This window comes from Gekko japonicus, unplaced genomic scaffold, assembly GCF_001447785.1.
Source record: "Gekko japonicus isolate JY-2015 unplaced genomic scaffold, Gekko_japonicus_V1.1 scaffold47, whole genome shotgun sequence".
In the NCBI taxonomy this organism is placed as follows: domain Eukaryota; kingdom Metazoa; phylum Chordata; class Lepidosauria; order Squamata; family Gekkonidae; genus Gekko; species Gekko japonicus.
The window spans coordinates 1738717-1760664 of NW_015165235.1; the positions used below are offsets into that span (position 1 = coordinate 1738717).

At 43.4% G+C, this 21948-nt stretch overlaps 1 protein-coding gene across 1 annotated transcript in view; it reads right to left on the reverse strand.

The window, feature by feature from the left end:
* The window catches only part of INTS8 (integrator complex subunit 8), a 28032-nt gene extending 7076 nt beyond the window's left edge, over positions 1-20956 (reverse strand). The window contains exons 1-21 of the mRNA XM_015409838.1: positions 20863-20956; positions 19791-19994; positions 18848-19022; positions 18381-18521; positions 17513-17584; positions 15469-15520; positions 14297-14479; positions 13847-13954; positions 12825-12977; positions 12057-12157; positions 10681-10822; positions 9693-9763; positions 8786-8961; positions 7257-7390; positions 6807-6917; positions 5909-6110; positions 4903-5024; positions 3604-3788; positions 2297-2330; positions 572-628; positions 418-479 (exon numbers count right to left, since the gene is read on the reverse strand). Of these exons, the coding sequence (XP_015265324.1) occupies positions 418-479; positions 572-628; positions 2297-2330; positions 3604-3788; positions 4903-5024; positions 5909-6110; positions 6807-6917; positions 7257-7390; positions 8786-8961; positions 9693-9763; positions 10681-10822; positions 12057-12157; positions 12825-12977; positions 13847-13954; positions 14297-14479; positions 15469-15520; positions 17513-17584; positions 18381-18521; positions 18848-19022; positions 19791-19994; positions 20863-20911 (2534 nt within the window). The 5' untranslated portion in view covers positions 20912-20956. The remainder of the gene's footprint in view (positions 1-417; positions 480-571; positions 629-2296; positions 2331-3603; positions 3789-4902; positions 5025-5908; positions 6111-6806; positions 6918-7256; positions 7391-8785; positions 8962-9692; positions 9764-10680; positions 10823-12056; positions 12158-12824; positions 12978-13846; positions 13955-14296; positions 14480-15468; positions 15521-17512; positions 17585-18380; positions 18522-18847; positions 19023-19790; positions 19995-20862) is intronic.
* Positions 20957-21948: the final 992 nt, after the last annotated feature.

The window sequence follows — 21948 nt, forward strand, 5'->3', positions numbered from 1 at the left end:
GCCTCTGCCTAGGGGGCAGCTGACATCATTCTCCTCTCCCAACTGAAAATTCCAACTGCCTTGTGGGGGGGTGAGTTTGAGGTGTGGAATGGAGTGTAGTCCAATCAGCTTCCATATGTAAATGACCTTGGAACGCTGGCCGGGACTGCACAAAGCAGCCAATGAACCCAGCCAGTGTCTTCCGAGTGGCAGTTTTTTCGGCCTTACACTAAAGGGGCCAATTTTAGAATTCTGGCACCCAAAACTCTTTTATAATAAGGGAGAGATTGCAGAAATGTCCCTGAAACTCAACTAGACAGAACTAATAGACAAGACAAACATTCTAAAAGTGAGGAACTCAGGATCATCTGCACAAACCAGGAGAGAAACACATTTCACAATTATGATAGCTGAAGCTCTTATGAGTAATTTCCTTACTTCAGAATTGACGATGGCCAAATAGAGATATGCTCTGCAGTGATATCATTCACTATATCCTCCTGAAAAAGGAACCACACATTATATATGAAATCAGTCACAGAGGGCAGGCATCAGAGTCAAAGAGTTATGTTGAAGAGGGTACTGTACTAACCCGAATGTTATGAAGCTTGACAAACAATGATAGGATTGTAGTCAAAACCAAAGGCTCCTACAAGAAAATAAGAAAATGTTACATAATGTAATGTTTCTTCTCACTCTCTAGGAAAGCCAGTTTATTCTGAACTTTAAATATAATCATTATTCCTGCTACTATTTTTTATTATTATTTCTTCTGCTAGTAAAAGTGGTACAATTATGAAAGCAGCACAGTGGGGCCACACTATTAATATTTGGGGGACTCTCTGGACACGCAAAAACCCCTCAAGATTCAGTAAATAAGCCAAAAGGGGAAAAAACCAAGATAACCTGATAAAGATTGAGCATGCTCCAGAATCAGAAAAAAAGCAGACAAAGATGAATTAATTGGTTGACTCAAGTTTTATAGAATCCTGGAAGAGGAAACCTGGGTACGCACGTGGGGAATTCCCTACCAGTTTATTCTCCCCACCACTCATAGTTCCAAACAGACCCCCAGCTTCTTTTCAGCAAAAGCTAACTCTATGGATGAGCATCTCCAAGGCAGTGAAAGGGGCCAACCTGCAGCAAGCCTGGGTTTTTTACATGTTTAGGGGAACCCTCTAGCTATGAAAAAATGGCTTATACCAATCAGAGCATGGGCATTGCCCTCAAAATATGAATGCAACTGAGTCAGTTAAAAATAAATATGATAACTGCTCTCCTCAAGCCCTTGAACCTGGAGGAAGAGGAATTTCCAAATCTTTATCTGCCCAGCCTCCAATTCCTTGCAGGCCTCTAGCTGGTGTTCCTGCAAGCACAATGATCCCCTAGAAGTCATTTATTACCAGCTTCACACACAGTTTAAGGCCATTTTTATCAGATACTCCCATAAGTGAATTTCTTAAGTCTGTACATAAAATACTGGCTCTTATATAAACTGGATTTCAAATTACCTTCTTGTAGGGTTGCCAAATTTAGATCGTCCGGGAGCGGGGGGCTCCCGGACGATCCCGGGCATGTGCGCGCGCGCGTCACCCGGAAGTGACGTCGCACGTTGGGGGCGGGGCCCCGCCCCCAACGTGCGACGTCACTTCCGGGTGACGCGCACGTGGGGGTGGGGTTTCCCCCGGGCCCCGATTCCGGCGCGCCGGTAATCGGAGGTCCGAAGCGGGGGAATCCCCGCCCCCCGGCTGCATTTGGCAGCCCTACCTTCTTGCCTATATGTTGTTGTTATTAATACTGCAGCCTGCTAATGTTAATGGCACAATGCCTCTGTTGGTTCTGAACATGCCACAAGGCTCTTCTTGGGTTTTTGCTACAACTGCTTGAAACAGCTACTCCACTGGGATTTCATACACAGATCCAGCAAAGCAAGCTAGGTAGGCAGGGTCAGTTTGAAGGGAGGGGGAATGTGACTGCTCCATGCAAGAAGTGAGCTCACAGAACCAGCCAGCTCTCCCGATTGTGAGCAGCTCGTCAACATGACCATATTTATTTTACTATCAGTTTGTGATTTCACAAAGGAATCAAAACAAAGGGAATAATTAAACTTTGCAACGCTTTCCTCGTGTGACTATATCTGCTATTACAGCTCCGTCTGAGCTGGGGGGGGGGGGGGAAGTCAGATAAAACAGGCTTTTCTATAGAAAAAGCAACCTATCCAACAAAACTGTTATTGCTTTAAGGAAAGAAAAAGGAGGATTTTTTTTCTTTTCTTTAATACACTAATTTGGTTCAAACCCTTCAAAGCAAGACTCACCCGCAACTTTCTGATAAAAGACAGCATTTCACTCCTAAATAAGAGAAGAGAGTTGTTCAAGACATTTATTGTTAAACTATGTAAACATCTATGTATCGCACTCTGCCTGGAAGCACTTGAAAGGATATACAAGTTTTAAACACAATACTAGCAGAAACAGAAAAGATAAGGAATTCTCGGGCTTTTTTCTGCAGTCCCTTTAAACTGGGGGTGTTTAAAGGAACTGCAGAAAACATCTCACAAAACAGCTGAGTGTGTGTGTGGGGGGGGACCACTCTCCCCACCAGCTCCGCTGTGGCTCTTTTGGGCAGCCCCTTTAAACCAGACTGCCCAAAAGAGCCCGCAAAACAGCTGAACCTGCAGGGAGAGATCGCCTTGCAAGATCAGGCAGTCCAGTTTAAACCAGGCTCCTTAAGAAAGCTCCAGCTGAGCCACCTCTCAACTGTTTTTTGCGGCTTTGCCATTGCTTTTCTCTCTCTGTGTAACTTTCCATTTGGGTCTATTGTACCCAAAATATTGGACCTAAAAAATTCAGGATTTCTGAAAAATCCCAGATCTGAATGCCTTACCAGTAGTGGGATCTGCGTTTTTTCGGGAATCCCAAAACTTTTTCGGGTCCAACAGACCCTAACCAAAAAATACCAAGAAAAACTCATTGCACACTCCAGTAATGGATATACGGCTGTTATCCAGATATGTTACAACTTGCCTTCTGTACTATAATGTTGTTTTACAATTTCTCTCAATTGTCCAACTTTTTTTCAAGTTACCTTTGCATTCCATTATTCATATGCAGTAACTACGATACTATTAAACAAACCAGTTTTGGAGTGCAGTAATACTGTAGCTGGAGCTGCGGTGGCTCAAGTGGTTAAGATGCTGAACTGCGGGCTGTGGAAGGTCGGTAGTTCAGCAGTTCAAGACCCGGGTGTCGCAAGACGGGGTGAGCTCCCGTCTCTAGTTCCAGCTCCTGCCAACCTAGCAGTTCGAAAGCAAGAAATTGCAAGTAGATAAATAGGTACCACTTCGGTGGGAAGGTAACAGCGTTCCGTGCGCCTCGGTGTTTAGTCATGCCGGCCACATGACCACGGAAACGTCTTCGGACAGCGCTGGCTCTTCGGCTTTGAAACAGAGAGGAGCACCGCAACCCTAGAGTCGGATTCGACTGGCTTTCGAGCAAGGGAACCTTTACCTTTACCTTTAATACTGTAGCTACTCCAAGTTTATCAAATGCTTATTTGGAATGTACACTCTTTAGTGCAGCTGTGCACACACACACACAAATACTGCAGAGCAGAAAACCTTACCTGTACATAATGCCCAGAGTTGATTCTCTCTGCTTTATTAGGCTCACCCTGCCATCATTCCCTCGTTTGTGTTGGCTGGATACACTGCAGATCTGTACAACCACCTCCCAGAGGTCTTTAGCTGCTCGTCTACTTTCTTTAGGCCCAGGAAGATCTTTACATGTGGCAGCCAAAAGCTGTCCTAGCTAAGTAAACCACAAAGCAAAGAACATCAAAGGTATAATGCTTCTGTCCTATCCTCAACAAGGTACACAGGAAAGGTACACAGGAAAGAAAATACTGTAGCAGAAGCAGAACATCTACTAGCCCAGAAAGCTACTTCAGGGTGACTCTTAGGGCTTGCTCACAGCCAGGAATTTTAAAACCCACTTTTGGAAACAGTATCAAGCCCCTTGATCTAAGGAGAGAGCTTTCTCCCACAACTGAGTCTTTAATATGATACCACGATCACATCTAGCATGCTTCATAATCTTAAAGCAATGCTCTCAAATGTCCACTTTATGCACGTCTCCTGAACATAAAAGACAAAGACTATGTCCGTCTGTGGAAGGGATTTCCCCCCCACAGGCAGAGCAATTCTTAACGGTTGAGAACTACACCACAGGCACAAAAGCACACAACTAAGGTTTTTCCCCCTCCTTTTTTGTTTTGTGGCACTCAAAACAGTTTGAAGCAACTGACAATGAGAAGGTGCTTCTAAAGTCAGCAGCAGCAAAAAAAGAACTGATGGATGAGTGTTGCTCCACCTGCTTTGGCGCATGCAGCAAGCAGCTATTGTCAGTGGGGAAGCTTGCTTTCAAAGTTTTATAGCTTTCATAGATTTAGCATGCTGTGCACACTTGAGATCCCATGAAGAAGAACTGGCCAGGGTTTCAAGCACAGTTTAGTGTGCACCACAAGCCGCTTCTCCTCTTCAAGCAAGTCTGAAATCTTCCCTGGGCACAAACACTAGATAATTCCTTTGAATTATGGCCCATTGGATCATGTGTGAATTTTTAAAAAAATAACACAGATCCAGTTACAGACCTTCATTTTCAAAAGGTCACTAAGCAGTCAGACTCTACATCATGGCAGAAGAACATATTCAGGATTTCATATTTCACATGATTTCATATTTTAAAACCCGTGCCGTAAGAGCAAATGCTGTTCTACAAGGCAGCTGCAAAAATGTCCGGGAAGTTTTTATTAAGAAATGCAACAGTTTGGTGGGGGAGTGGAAATGAAGGGGAAAAGAATAAGTCAGATAATATTGTAAGATTATGAAACTTCAAAATATCTTGCATTAAAAAAATGCTTTACCTTTACATAAGGATTGGTCTGGACCAGAGGGAGAGGAACTTGCATAGTTAAGTATTCATTCTCCCTCCAGTTTAACAAGAAGGCAACACATTCCTCTGCTACAACTTGCCGAAGAGGAATATCTAAAAAAAAAAAAAAAAAATGTTGGGAGAGCAACTGATCAGACATTTTGACAAATTTCTGTCATTACATACCAACTTTCATGATCCAGGATCTGGCATGAACTACAATAAAGTACTCCACTGGTAAGGTTCAATGCACCCTGAAAATCCAGTGACATCTCTGGGTTATAGTTAGCACTGACTGATAAAACCTCCCCTCCCAATTCTGCTTGTGAGAAAAACAGGAAGTACAACAATCTCTCTAGCAATGCCTCTGCTTCCTTCTCCAACGTGAATGCACATACATCTGAAACTAGCAAAATACCACAGAGGCGAAGACAGAATTGGCCAAGACACCATCTGATATGATCACCACGCCAATCATAAATACGGCAAGGAAGTTACACCTGGAAATGAGTTTTCCACTGAATTGAAATTACTATTGGAGTGATTTCTTATGACTTGCTTTAATTCTAGTATTGAGGAACCTGACTGAAGGAGGTTTTAAAGACACACGACTCCAAATCGCGCCCCCCACCCCTATAAGACACAACCTCTTATCTGGTGCCCTGGGAATCTTAGTAGACCTAACAAGAGAGAAAATGACCTAGGGCAAAAACGGGAGTTGCCTGGAATGTTCTCTTTGCTGTAGTCATTTCTATCACTGTGTACCAAAATGTATATGGCTATAGGCCCACCCCTATACAAGAACACGGACAGCAACATTTGTTGGATTCTACTGTGTATGTCCGTAGCATCTTTAGTTTTGGAGAGGGAATGAGGAAAAAACAATTAAAAACCCAGCAATTAACCAGGTTCATGCCATGAACAAACCAGCACCATTTTCTTTGGGACAGTAAACTGAGAGCAACTTTGAGAGGCATATTTGATGAACTTTGACTTACCAGGCACCCTCATTTCCAAATACCCTCGAACCCTGCTGATCAAGTCAGAGGGAGGACGTTCTCCTGAAAGCCCTGCTCCTGCTTCATGGGTATAGATGTCTAGAAGTAGCATCTCATTCAGCATGACCTGGCGCAGTTTTGGAGAGAACTCGGTAACTAGTTCCAGGCAAGCAGCAAAAAGCTGTTTCGCGTGGACGAAATCCTGGAACAACATACACACCACACTCGTAAGTGAGAGTTAGCACCTGGAGCAAAAAGTCTGCCTGCCAAAATTACGAGCACAGATTACAAAACAGTAGCCAGATTCGTCTGTTCAAAGAGACCAGGTTCTATGGAACCATAAAAGACTAATTCATATAGACTACAGAAGCTGATCTTCATGTAACAGTTCTGCTAGTCTTGTGGTACAACTGGGGTGTTACATCTTTCCATGTCCCTTTCTGTCCACATGAAGAAGACTAATGCAACACACATCCTTTTAAGCTGATGTTCGGACGAGCCACAGGATAAAGACCAATTTGGTATCCCAGTGGAGACTGCCCTGCCCCACCACATCAGTCTGCAGACACGACACCAGCAGTCCTGAACGGAAGAGAAAAATACAGCAAGCTGGACAAGCTAGCCTACAGTGGCAACAGTCAGCTCTGTACCTTCCTCATAAAGCTGAAGGCAGCTCTTTGCCAGCTATATGCCTGACTCAGGCACTCACTAGACGAAGAAATCTGACATCACAGTCAGGGGAACAAATGTACAAATAGCACTGGCTTACAAAGGTCTCTAGCAAAGGAATTTTATATTCCATACCACACCACTGTTCTGTGGTTACTTTTTAAATAGTAGAACAAAGTTTGGCTAAAACCTTTCAGCAGAAAACAGTAATGCTACAGGGCGTTCTCACCTTAATCACACTGCAATGCAGACCCTTTGCCATCAGGATGTAGACCAAGTCCTTGGTTAAGTTGTCTTTAATTCCTAGGATAACGTTGCCATAAACATTTGGTACTTCCCACTAATGAAAGTGAATATATATATCAATTTACTGTACCAGAAGAGATATAGTAGCATTTTCAAAAACGTGCAAGGGAAATCTCAAAACAGTTTCTCAGAGTCACAATTTTATTATTTTTCAAAGTGTGCATTCCATTTTTTATCGGCATCTCAAATCGGATCACCCACAAATAACTCAGAGTTTTTCAGTTTATTAAACACTCTGGTGTAATTTTGTAAAGGAGTATTTTTATGTTTTACACTTAACTAGCAATTGTGAGCCCTGGGAGCAGGGAAGACCATGCACTTAAGCAAAACATAGCAGCAACTGTTACTAACACTTCAATAGAAAATAAGGTACCTTGTTAGAAACTGTCCAGAACTGGCGCTCTGATGTCATGCCATGCAACTCAATTAAAATCTGGCGAATTCTCCAGGGATCCACCGATAGTATAAGCTGATGTTCCAGCTGACCAATATTCACACTTGCTGAGGCTGGAAGAAAAGTGGTAACATTTGTAACTGAGCAAACTATAACTGGCAGTATGAGAAAAGGTTGATTATAGGGTTGATTTCAGAGGTAGCAAACCCATGGGTACTGGCGCTAGGCGGCAACATCAGGCAAAAGCCTTGGCCTCTATGCCCTGTTTGTTTGGCTCTCCAGAGCAACTGGTTTGGCTGCTGTGTGAAACACAATGCTGGACTAGACAGACCACCGGTCTGACCCAGGGCTCTTATGCTCTTAGGGACGAACCAAACTTGCTTTGATTTTCGCAGTGAAAGAGCTTATTAATCACATAACATTTTGATGGTGCAATGCTAGAACTGAGAAAGAGAACGGTCACTATGTCTCCCAGACATGACGACTTTCAACCAACATAGCCCACTGAGGGTATTTATGTTCCCAGCAGGATTCTGCTGAACACACTGCTTTGTTATGCTGTTTTGAAAACACTGACCATAGCACTATAGAATAAACCATACATTAAAGAGGCTAGGGCTGTTCAGCTTGGAGAAATGACAATTGAGAGAGGTGACATGATAGAGGTTTACAAAACTATGCATGGGACGGAGAAGGTAGAGAAAGAAGTACTTTCCTCCATTTCCCGCAATACAAGAAAATATGGGCACTCAATGAAATTAATGAGCAGTATGTTTAGGACAGATAAAAGTACTTCATCACCCAAAGAGTAGTTAACATGAGGAATTCAGCGCTGCAGCAAGTGTTGGAGGCTACAAGCACAGACAGCTTCAAGAGGGGATTGGATTAACATATAGAGCAGAGGTCCATCTGTGGCTATTAGCCACAAGGTACAGAGTGAGCACTATGTCTAGGACAGTGATGCTCTGTATTCTTGGGGCTGGGGGGGGGCAACAGTGGGAGGGCTTCTAGAGTTCTGGCCCTGCTGGTGGGCCTCCTGATGGCCCCTGAGTTTTGGCCACTGTGTGACACAGAGTGTTGGACTAGATGGGCCATTGGTGTGATCCAACATGGCTTCTCTTATATTCTTAGGTCTACAAAGAGTCTCCAAGATTTACTAGTTTATACCCCCAGTTCAGATAATGGCAAAAAGATGTCTCTGTCTTCTACTCTGTACTCTCCAGTTTAATCCCAATGAAGTTAAGATGGGTAATTCAGGCTGCAGCCTGGAAAAACAAATGAAGAGACTAATTCTCAGCCCCCAGCCACAAGTTCAACTAAGACTGATGTCATGATGCCAGGGTAGTGGGCTAGATACATGGCTCGCTCTCTTTTCTTTCTGCCATCAAAACATGATGAGGAAGCACGGTCTATGGATTCACTCACTGATTCTTCATTCAATACTAATATATTACAGAAATTCCCATAAAATATTTATGAATATTCTGAACAGTAAAAACAACAATAACCTGGAATATCATAAAATGAAGTTATAAGCTTAGTGCCTAGGTTGACGCGAGGTGACCTTTTCCTCATCTGATCAATGAGTAGCTTCCTTTCATCATCTTTCAAAAGTGCTATGAAGAGCTCATGGGAGGAAATCATGAAGACAAGTTGGAGGTCTTCCAAACCCAAACACAGGTTCCTGCATAAAGTCCCAAAAGTTCATTAAGAAAATATAAGTGTAAAGAAAAATTATGGCAATTTAATTTTTGCAGTCTCTACTGTGATATTGGAGAGGGAAAGATCCTTTCATTTTTAACGGAGAACACAGGATCAAAGGGGGGGTATTGGGGTGAGATACTGGACACAACAGCACTGACTATAGAGGCTGTTGGTAGAAAATGCCATCGAGTCACTGCCAACCTCTAGTGACCCGTCAAACGTTTTTCAAGGCAAGAGATGAGCAGAGGTGGTTTGCCATTGCCTTCCTCTGCATGGCAACCCTGGACTTCCTTGGTGATCTCCCATCCAAGTACTAACCAGGGCTGACCCTGATCTGATGAGATCAGGCTAGTGTGGGGTCTATAGCTACAACTCCCTTCTGAACAATACAGATAGAATGGGCTAGGACCAATAATCAAAAATGCAGCTTGTGAATAATCATCAAGTTAAAGGGCCTTGAGCAGGCATTATCACTTTTCTGGAGATACATTAGTAACAGCCCTCAGAGAGAGGAACTAGAAGAGGCTGAAAAGGGGAGTAAGCTGAAGCATCTGTGCTCAAACTTCAAAACACACTTCGGGCTACTTAACTTACACTCTGTCAGGAGCTACCCTGATGTAAAGGGATAAAATATGCCCCACGTCAGCTAGCGCCCTAATACTCTCTCGGATATTTGAAAATAAGCAGAGAAAACAATCTACCACCACTTACTTCAGAAAATATGCCATTTTTCTTCTTGAAGATTCTGAAGCACTTTCTACATTTATTGATTTTGAACATACCTGGCAATTTAAAATATTGAATAAGATTACATTTAGCATATAACCAATATAGCAAAAATGTTTTATCAAAATGTTTATTTCATGGGGGTAAAACAGAAGGATCATGAGACTTTAATATGATTTATCCATACATTTTTATCACCAGGAGCTTCTTTTGCTTACTGGCTGAGAACTAGTGGCCAAGACACATGCCTGATCCCAGGTTATTGTGAACAATAAGCAAGTAATCTGGGGCAGTGAAGTGATGCTCTGCATTCTTGGTGCTTGGGCAGCAACTGTGGGAGGGCTTCTGGAGGTCTGGCCCTGCTGGTGGACCTCCTGACGGCAACCGGGCTTTGGCCACGGTGTGACACAGAGTTCTGGAGTGGATGGGCCACTGGACTGATCCAACATGGCTTCTCTTATAAGTAGTTCATAAGTAGTAAGCAGATGCATTAAGTCACTAAGAAGTCCCTCGGTAGCATGCTTGAATGGGTTAGTGACTGCATCCATATAATAAGAAATAAGCATAATCAAGTTAGTATGCCAACTAAGCAACAGTTGAAAGTCTGGATGCAGAAAGCCACAAAACTCAAGGAACAGATTTCTGCCACCTTCTGCTTACAGCACTCCCTGAAAAGTTGCTGAGGGTCAAGTATGGGATGCGGTGTGAGGGGGGGGTGTCATGGGAAGAGGAAATCAGCAGAAATCCCCCCCCCCAGTGAACAGAATAAAAGTTTATGCATGAGGCGAGTAGGGCTAATTCCCCCAATTCCCTCTTCTCATTGCAGTTTCCTCAAGAGCAGCTCATGAAACTCTAGATCCAAACTATAAGACTGAAAAAGGATTAAGTTGAGCAAGTTGTTTGACAACAATTCATTAAAACGCAGCTCAAGGACATTTAAGGTACTATGCTAAGACAAAGGCCAATTCCTTACCTCAAGTAGAAAGTCTATTTTTTCTTTAGTGGGTTTAAGAAATAGCTGGTTAAACTGGATACCAACTGGTCGACCTTGCATTACATCACAAACACTATTACATGAACATACTTTAAAGCATATTTCATTCAGGGAATCGTTCCTAAATAAACATAAAAAACAAAGTTTTAACAGATTTTTAGGGACAGAAAGGATACCAAAAAGTTCACTACATGGCTCTGTTCCCGATACCCCAGATTACTAGGTAATCACATGGCTTCTGCCAAGTCATATATAAAGTACCTGATCCATCAGGTCCCTGAGAATCTTAGGTTTTGTTTTTTGTTTGCTTATTTTAGAAGAGGAGATTGGATTTATACCCTGCCCTTCACTACCTGAAGGAGTCTCAGAGTGGCTTACACTCCCTTCCCCTCCCCATAACAGACACCCTGTGAAGTATTTTATTCCAATGTAACCATGATATTTTTAGCTGCCCTGAGCATGGTAACAGAAAGGCAGAACACAGAGTTATTGAATCAATTTAAACTCCAGTCTTAGCAGCTTCTAAATGGTTCTCTCATTCAAGTTCCCTTATGAACCCGCCTGACCGTTATTGGCTACCTTTTGCTTCTTATGTCCCGCCCCTTCTGAGATTAGACGGGTGGCAACCTGGGAGAGAGGGCCTTCTTGGTCATGGCCCCAAAGCTCTGGAACTCTCATCCCCTTCTGTGGCCCTACTCTGTCACTGGGTGAAGACTTTTTTGTTGCGTTGGGCATTCCCCTCAATGACTCCTCCTTCCTAGACCTACGTTTCTTATGCATTTTAACTTTGTTTTTAAGGTTCTCTTTATGGTTGATTTAAGGATGATTTATATGCTTTTATTATAATGGTTTTATCATGCATTTTTTAAATTGTTAGCTACCTTGGTGGCCCTTTTAAGGGCAGAAAGGCGAGATGTACATTTTGTAAATCTCTCCTTATATATAATTGAATAGTGGGTGCCAAAGTTCTAATTCTAAAATGCACTCCCTTAGTGTATGGCTGATGGCACTGCTCCTCAGCATATATCGCCACCAATCAAAAGGCAAAGCCCGGGTCCCGCCCACACCACAACTGCTGCGACAACCTGGTCTTTTGCATATGGAAGCTGATTGGACTTCACTCCATTCCACACCTCAAACTCCCCCCCCCCCCGCAAGGCAGTTGGAATGTCAGTTACATATGGAACCTGCTGTATTCTGGTGGTGTGCAGGTCCCAGGTTCATGTTTTAAAAGCAGACTGACACTGTTTGCCCAAAGCCAGAGCACTCTCCCAGAGCCTCTTTCTAGATCTCGTTGTATTTATTTCCACAACGGGCCTTATTACTAGTAAATAAATAAATAAGTTGCTTCTCACCCTTGTTGAGCTTTCTGGAAGAGCTCCCTTAGCACTGATTGCCTGAACTGAACAGGTAAACTGGGTGTCAAGTTGTCTTCAAGGAAAATCTTCACTAGTTCCTGAAAACCAAGCACAAGAAAAGGTGACTCTCTTTTCATACAAGAATTAAGTAGTGCTAGTAAAGAGTGTCAAGGCTTGGATGGGGGAAACTCAAATTAAAATATCCACTCACTCACAAAACTCACTTAGGGTACCCTTGTATTTCACTACCTTTCTGCCTAGGAATCCTCATAAGGTTATTGTGAAGACCACCAAGGAAGCCCAGGGTTACTTCACAGAGGCAGGCTATGGCAAACCACCATGATGGCACTTTTCACCACCACTGTTAACAGGCAAAATAGCTACATAAAAACTGTCTCTTTTCAAGAAATACATGAGTTACACAAAGAGAACCATCAAAAGAGTTTACCAGAAAAGAAAGCTATCCCTGCTTTAGGAGTCAGAAAAATTAAGTTGCAAGATACAAAAATGCCTAGAATACCCCTAGGAGTTTTAACCACGGCAGCCTTTCAGTTACTGGAAAACAATACCACTGAGCATACATTGATTAATTTTAGATTTCCAGATTTCAATATAGCATTTTTGATCACATGCAAATCAAGATTATTCTCTAACATCAATAAATATCCTAGAAACAAAACTGTATCAGGTAAACAGGGGGTGACAGGACCCATTATACAAAATGACAGCACAGATAGGCAGGCACTTGCTTTGCCAGAGGTTTACCTGATAATTGCCAGATCTTAAACAGATGTGGATTCGACTGTAAGGAGTTGCTGGTTGTGATGCATCATCGTCAGAAGGTGAAAGAACACCACAGGCTTGACAGTAGCCAGCTAACCTCTTCTCATCTATGGTGTAGTGAAGGGATGATCCAATCTGTTAAGATAACAATCACATTTTACATCCCCAGTGCAAATGCTGCATTTTATATTGACTTAAAATAGGTCACCGTTCAAGAAAAATTCCTTCCAGGACTGCAGTCCTTGCAATGATCTAAAAAAATTATAACACACACACACACACACAGTAATGATACATGGAGTAACTGGATGCAAATCACTGTTTTTAAATATTTTTTGAAATCGCTGTTAGACTTAATGATGGGGAAACATTGCCTGGAAGCACTTACATTTTTACAAACATCCCTGTCATGCTCAAAAATATGTGATGGACACTTGCTAACAAGTAATGGGAACCTTACAAAACACACAGGTACATGTGCTCACATGCACAGGCTCCCATCCCCTCCCTGCCAATTTCTCCCCCCTCCCAGGACAAAGTAGCTGCTAGGAGGATGGGCCCCCAAACAGCAGAAAAGCTCTACTCAGATCCTCTCTTTTTGTAAATTAGTCTTCCCTATCTTTCATTACTTTTTTACAGGAAACTGTAGTTTTTTTGCGCGCACACACACACGAATCAGAAGGCCAAAACCAAAGTTAAACCCAGCAATCCAGCAAGTTCTGAGCATGTGCCAACAGAGTGGGGGCTGCCTACGTATGTGATTATGGATGCAACACTTGCAGATACAAGTCTGTTTGAAATTAGGATATTTCCTTGCCGTTTAAAACAGTAGTATTGTACAGGGAAGCTCAACTCAACACAGGCACTGCAAGCAAGGAAAGCTCAATTTTCAAGTCTATTTGCAAAGCTCACTGCATCAGGAATTAGAATTTTTTACAATTAGAATATTTACAATCAGAACATACTTCAACAAATCTAATGTAAGTTACCACAGAATAACCCACCTTTGAAAGCAGTTCCTTTGTTCTAAAGAATTTCTCTCTGGCATTTCCATATAAAGTTGAATTTGTGGAACCTTGTTGAAAATAGATGGCTCCTAGATCATAACAGACCTGAAATAATATTAAAATGGGTTAATATCATGGCAAACAGAATGTCTTTATCGACCATTCTTTTAAGATTTAAAAAAAGATTGTGAAAAAGGGTTTAAACCCTGGGATTACATTTCTGTTAGAAGATGTAGAGAGAATGAATTGCCATGAGTCTGGAAATATTTAACATTTGAAATAATTGGAAACATGACACTGATCTAGGGAATTTGCAAGACTGCCTGGACAAAAGGCCAAGAAGACACACGTTACACCAGGACAGCTTTAAATCTAAAATGGCAAACAGCAAATCTCTAATCAGTCGGGTTCAAGTGGCTATGTTTTCAGTAAAAGCAGCTGGCATACCTGGCACTGCATTTCCTCATCACTGATACTGAATCCTGCTGTAGAGCTCTCTGTTTCTCCATTCACCATTCCAGGCTCCATGGCTAGTAAATCTAGAGTTCTTATTGTGTGAATGTAAAGATCCTTATTTAATTTTAGTGCTCCTTCTAGCACCAAAATGGAATCAGCAGCCTGTTCTTTTAACTGTAATAACCCAAACAAATGTATATAGTCAAACATACATCATTCACTAATGTGCATATTCAATTATTTCCAGCTTTGCAAGAAAGGGGAAGGGGACTTAAAACCTACATTCTACTGTTCAAAAGTGGGCTCCTAGGTTCATCAGTATTTTAAAGGAAAAGAAGGTGTTCTTAAGGGACTGCATCTTTTGTGCATTAGAAGGCTAACAGCAGAGTAGGGGGCTGCTTTCAAAAACTCCCTCTGCCTTCCATGCATACCCCCAAGGCAAACAGAGGCTGAAAGAGCCCGCAATCTGCATTTCATAGAGTGAATAAAAGATGCACAATCTTTATCTCTCATTTAATCTATTTTACGTGAATGTAATGAAGATAAGATGAAGTAATGGAGAGGTTCTTGGAGTAAGGATGGGATAAAAGTGTGAAAGCGCACAAATAAAGGGGGAGATGGCTGATTCAGTTAAGTGCATTTAAAATAATACTAGTGTTGCTAGTTTATGTGATCCAGGAAAAAGAGTGCAATTGCTATGCTACGATATGAAGGGCGATTCCTAGCTTATGAAGATATTTCTCATCTAAGTAGTAAAATAACACAATCATATGTGCATTACAAGGTAAGGAAGGACTATCAGCATGAAACCTTGGACCTGTGCACCAGTCTAAGTCATGCCAGAGCCTGGAAGCTAAGCAGGGTTGGCCACTGTTAGTACCTGGATGGGAGAACACCAAGGAAGACTGGGGCTGCTACGCAGAGGCAGGTAATGGCAAACCACCTCTGCTCATCTCTTGCCTTGAAAACCCCCAGGGGTCACCTTGAGTCAGTTGTGACTTGATGGCACAGTTAGTATTTATTTAAATCTGGCCCCTTGTAACTTTGCTGTGGACTTCTTGGTGTTCTCCTACATTAGTCTGCTCCCAGCTATATGGTGGATGTGGAGTATAAACAGCCAGGTCATGAAAACAAAGGTAGAAGGAACTGACATAGTAACTTACCACCTTCAAAATATTTTCTGTTACTTCTTTTTCTTGTTGAATCTGATTCATTCTAAGCCAGGAAACAAAGACAGTTCTGAGCTTGGCAGTCAAAGTAACATTAGAAGATAAAAGATTGGCTCTATACCCCACCCTTCACTACCCAAAGGAGTCTCAGAGCGGCTTACAAACTCCTTTCCTTTCTCCTCCCCACAACAGACACCTTGTGAGGTAGGTGGGGCTGAGAGAGCTCTTCTGAGGACTGCTCTTGAGAGAGCAGCTCTGAAAGAACTTATGACTGAATCAATGTCACACCAGCAGCTGTGTGTGGAGGAGTGGGGAATCAAACCTGGTTCTCCAAGATTAGAGTTCGCACTCCTAACCACTACACCAAACTGGCTCTAAATGTATTTCTGAAGTCTAAAATATTATACTTTTATTTTATTTATGTTATTTATAGTACACCTTTCTCACGGGGACTCAAGGTGGATTATACACAGCGAGTTAATACAGTCAACAAAATGGGACATTCAATAACCGATGCATTAGGACTGTAGACGTCTGGAGCCAACCAGAAAACACTGAAGCACAGCATAAGTATTAATATGAAAAATTAAGTGGTGCAAAATTTATATAGTTGGATCCTACTTAAAGTAAGTTATACACAGCCATACAGACCACAGTCCCTAGTCATAAGAACATAAGAGACGCCAATGTTGGATCAGGCCAAAGGCCCATCCAGTCCAACACTCTGTGTCACACAGTGGCCAGAAATACCAGGTGCCATCAGGAGGTCCACCAGTGGGGCCAGGACATTAGAAGCCCTCCCACTGTTGACCCCTCCCCCCAAGCACCAAGAAGACAGAGCATCACTTGCCCCAGAGCCCCTATCTATACCTTGTGGCTAATAGCCACTGATGGACCTCTGCTCCATATGCTTATCTAGTCATTTATTCAAGTAAGTTTGGGAAACATTTGGTACAGTCCAAGCAGAAAAGTCCTCTTGAATAATTCAGTTTTGCATAGGTTTGTGGACAGCGGGAGCCTTCCTGGTCTCTTCAGTAAGGTGGGAGCCACAACAGAGAGCGCATACGCACGGACAGCTGCTGGTTTTGCCCATTTGCAGACTGGCACCCGCAGAAGGCCATGCTTACATAAGTGAAGCTGATGTGACGGAGCACAGGAGAACTGGTGGTCCCACAGACAAACGGGACCAAGGCCATGAAGGACTTTTTATGTGATAGCCAAAACCTTAAACTGAAATGTAAGACACCAACAATCTGTAACATTTCAGGTTCCTTTTTTTTTTTTAAATCAGTTTCAGGAACTGGGAAGTTATTAGAGCCAGTACGGTTGCTGGACTAGTATCTGGGAGAACCAGACCCAAATTCCCACTCTATCGTGGAAGTTTGTTGAATAACTTTGGACCAGTCTTCTTCCCTCAGTGTAGCCTAACTCACAGAACTGTTGTGCCGATAAAATGGAAAACAGGAGAATGATGTAAGCTCTTTGGGTCCCCATTGTGGAGAAAGGTGGAAGCATAAATATCGTCAAATCCAGGATGGGCCTCCGGCCTCTATCTTTCTTGTCAACAAGGAAAAATCTCGTGTGAAACCCCCAAGATTGGAGGCCAGAGGGAACTCCTTCAATTGCTCCTTTCTGCAAAAGCTCCTGTAGTTGCATCTGGAGCTCAGGGAATGGGTTGCCTGCCGTTGCTCTAGCAGGGGAAAAAGGGGGCAATGAAACAAACTCTGAAAAATACCCACTATGAGCTATGGATAAAACTCAACTATCAGAATAAATGTGCTGTCACCTTGAACAAAAGCACATGACAGTTTGGGCATGAAAACGCTGTCACATTGGCTCCGAGGGGGAGGGGCTCCCCCCTTTTGATCATTGTAAGCAAGGAAAAATCTGAGGCAGGTCTGCGCAAACACAGTCCCAATGTGGGTCTGCACTGAAGACAGAAGATGGATGTTTATACTAAACAATATTGATTCCAAAATAGCAACACACCTCATGGAAAGTTAAAGTTATTTGGCTAGCATTGTATCAGAAAACTTACACATTTAACTGAGGTGGACCAGGCTTCACTTGCTTGACAGGAAAGCTACTTTTGACTATAGTCCTAATAGCCCTATTAAAAAAAGAGAGGGAAAATATTAGTAAAGAACTTCATCATTTTAACAGGCTGATCTTAACAGAGCTTTTACCAGTGCTGCTTAAAGGGAAATCTGTACTAGCAGCCAAAGTAGGACAGAAGCAGAATCCGCCCAACAGTTCTTCTAAAAATTCGTGTACAAAACTACCAGCTTTTCCCCACCCAGGCAATGTGCTTGTGCCTTTAACTTTCGTTTGACAAGCAGAAATAAGTATATGAAGCTTTCCCTTTTAATGCAGATGAATGTTGGGGTGTTAAAAGGTATAGAAGCTTCTACATTTGAGACAGAAATGTGTTTAAATATGCACTGGATAGCAATCAACCTCTCTTTCAGTTCAAGAACCCCTAACATAATAGTCTTGAACACCAGCCTGGTGGCTAAAGTCCGATCAGCAACAGGTTTCAACTCACCACCACAAAGCCCACTAGGTCACTCCAGCTAGTCACCCTCTTACAGCCTAGCATACCACAATGGGTATAAAATGGAGGAACAATTATTTGTATGTGTTGCCTTAAGTTCCTCAGAGGAAGAGTACAATAACAATGCAATATCATGAAATAATCTTAAAGTTAGGGATCTGCATATTAAAAAAAAATTGTATAGGGGATGATAATGCTTTAAACATGAAGCAAATGCTTGTCACTGGAACATTTTGGAACCCAAGAGGAATAGCCCAATTTGGTTCAATTTGTATAATTAATTAAGATTACTTTAATATTTCTCTCCATATCTGAACTGGACCAATGATACCAAAAACAGTTAAGGTCTCACCATCTGTTGTAGAGCAATATAGCCATTGCAGTGGTTGGAGGTAAACTGGCCAGATCCACATCTACATGTTTGGTTCCTGGAGGTACTTTGCTAACACACAGCAGTTCATTCAGTAGCATGTTTAATACAGGGACTGACAAGCTAAAATAAAAAGCAATTTATGTTCATGTCACACAGAGGAAAGTTTAACTAGTAAGCTTGAAACTAATTAGAACTGAGGACTTAGTTTTGCTACAAAACTTTCTTGGGAAAACCAGCTTTGATCCTCTAACAAGACCTATCAATGATTGTCAACCACTAATTATCACTATAGAGCCTTACAAAGAAACTTGTTGATGTTTGTGCTTCTTCAGAGTGTTGGTTTAAGAGACAACTGACATCAAAAACCCCAGCAAACTACAACCACTGCTAACACATACAGTTTGTGTCAATATCATACAAGTGTTAACCAGGAGGATAATCAATACCTTTTCTCTAGAACATCCAAATCCCACTTTAAATGTGCAGCAACTTTCAGAGCAAGCAGCTTTAAAATACGGTTTCTCTTGTTATCAGGTGGAGGTTGAACCTGATTCTGCTCATTCACCAGAGGTTTGGATGCCTGCTCCAAAAATTGAACTATCAGCTGAACAGGTGATGGATCTATTGAGCAGAAAAAAAAGATATGCCTTGAAATAATGTTCTGAATTAAGAAAATGTATTAAGAAATGAGATAACATAATAAAACCATAGAATCCAAAGCTGTCAACTACAGAGACTTCCACCCACACATGAGGCAGGTACCACAAGTATAAAGTCCTTCCATCACTTGAATGGACTCATAGGCCAAAACGGAAAGTCAACAGCAACCTTTCCAAGTTCATGCATCGCTACAATTTTTGCTTGAAAGAAATCCTAACACAGTGTCCGTTGCTCAGGGCTGACTAAATCTGCAATCCTGACCTCTTGATAACCAATGATGGATGCATATCTTTGCAAATAAATATTTGGAGACTTTTCTTGGGTAAAGGCAGCACCACACATTCATACATTTACATATAAAATGTACAGAGTGACGTGACCCTTTTCAACCCCACTGACTTCGGCAAGACTGAAGATGTTTAACAGTGCATTGGATTTCAGGCTTATACAACTGTGAGACAGTACGTAAAATTAATGTAACATTAACTGCCATGCAACGGCAAAAATAAATTGGAGTCTTAGAAGCACCTTACACTTTGTTAGTCTTTAAGATGCCACCAGACTCCCATTTCATCACATAACATGAATTCACAATGCTACAGCACAAGGTAACCACATTACTCAAGAGCACCCAGCAGAAAACCACCTACTCAAGACATTTGGTCCTCTGCAACCTGTTCACAGAGTGACAGAGATAAAGAATACAGTTTAGATCATGACATCACTAACCAGGGGAAGCCTTTTTCAGATGCTTCTCTAGCAGGGACTCCTCTAGCAGGAACTCAAACCAGGAGGTCTGAGGGGGCGTGCAGGGCCTGCTGGAGGTCGCAGCCTCCCGGTCGACAGCTTCCACACTCATGTTCTCATCAGAAGCTTCCTTGGACTTGTACGAGCAATCTCTTCGTCCAGCAACTCCCAGAACTCCAGCTGCCCCTGAGTGAAAACAACTGCCTTTATTTCCTGAACACAGCTGCCCCACAGAGCGTAACACAGATCTCTTACTGGAAAGCAAAGCATTCAAATCCATTGAACTGCATATCACAAACACACCACAACAAACTGAAAGCCTCCTACTTAGTGTCTGAAAAAGTGGTCTGCAGTCCACATAAGCTTACAAAGTATAAAATAGTGTTCGTCTTTAAGGTTGTGCAACTTGGCTCCTCGTTATTTTTGCTGCCACAGATTCGCATGGTTGGGGGAAAGCACCATCAAGAAACAGCCAAGACATGGCAGCCAACCTCGTAGGGTTTTCAAGGCGAGACGTCCAGAGATGGTTTGCCTTTGCACGTTTATCTGTCTGAAATTTAGCTTCCGGTAGGTAGGCATGTTGGTCTGCAGCAGAAAAGCAAAACCCGAGACCACTTAGCTCGAAGGGAACTCTGGCTCTCGACAGCCCATCCCCCTGGAAAACCTTCGAGATGGGCAGCCGCGTTAGTCTGTCAGTAGCAGTAGAAAAGAGCAAGAGTCCAGGAGCACCTTAAATAACAAAATATGTGGCAGCCTGGTATGAGCTTTCGTGAGCCACAGACATCTGAAGAAGTGAAGACGAAAGCTCATACCCCGCCACATATTTTGTTCGTCTTTAAGGTGCTCCTGGACTCGAACTTCGCTGCCTGGAATTATTACCCGCTCTTTGAAAGTCCTGCTTTGGAACTCCACCACCGGATCCTTACATCAAAAACAAGAAGTTTGGCAACAGCACCTAAAGAAAATATCCCCCCCCCCCTCTCCCCCCCCAGCCGCCTTCCCCCACCCACCTGCCAAAGCATTCCCTCCGCTCCAGAGCACCCTCCGCAATTACCTTCCTGATAGCCCGGTCCCCTCGACCGCCGCAGCTCCTCGGCGTTCATTCATACGTTCATTTCCTCTGCGCCGCCAACCCTCTTCCTTCTGCCTCCCCGCCCAGGATGATGCTCCTGCCGCAGCCGCCGCGCGCCTCCGCCCCCTCCTCCGCCCCAAAATGGCCGCGGCCTGCCTCTCTTGCTCTTACGCTGCCGACCTCGCCTCGGGGAGGGAAGGCGGGCGGGGGTTGTCGCTCCGCCTCGGCCCCTCAGTTCAGGCCGCTCCAGAGACGGCCGTGAGCGGGCCTCGGAAAACTCTTCCTCCTCGCCGGCGACTAGGGTCGCGCCTTCCGTCGGCGTCCTCAGGCGAAGATCGCACCTCAAGGGCTTGATTAGAACTCAGGCTGAGAAACAGGCTGGCCGCTGGTCGTCGCTGCGGCGTCGAAGCCGGCAAATACAACCGGCACAGCTTCACGGTGCAGTAGCTCAAGAACCATGGCGTGTGGAGCGCCTTTCAGGACAGTCTCAGGGGGGAAATTAAGGACAGCGATAGAGAATCCATGGTTGCTCATAGGGACATAATTGCCAACGGAGAATCCATGACTGCCCAAAGGCAATATTGCCCAGAGGTCATCCCAGCTCTCCCAGCTCTCGTTAGGGGCTCTTTAAAAAGTTATGGCCGCCGCCGCTGTCAACAGCAACTGCAACAGCCACGGGGGGCTGAAATGTCCCCCCCTCTCTGAGCCCAGAGGTGGTGGCCTTGGACTGGTAGGGATAAATTCCACTTCTCGAGTGTGATGCCGCTCAGACATCACATGCGAGAGGTCATTCCGGCTCCATCTCTCAAGTAGGGGCAAATTCCACCACACGTGAGAGATTCCGGCTCCCCCAGCTCTCGTTAGGGGCTCTTTAAAAAGTTATGGCCGCTGCCACTGTCGGTGGCGGCTGCAATGGCCAGGAGGCCCGAAATGTTTCCCCGCCTCCCTGAGTCCCAGGGTGGTGGCCTTGGACTCGTAGGGGCAAATTCCACCTCTCACGTAGGGGCAAATTGCACCACACGGGAGAGGTCATTCCAGCTCTCCCAGCTCTCGTTAGGGGCTCTTTAA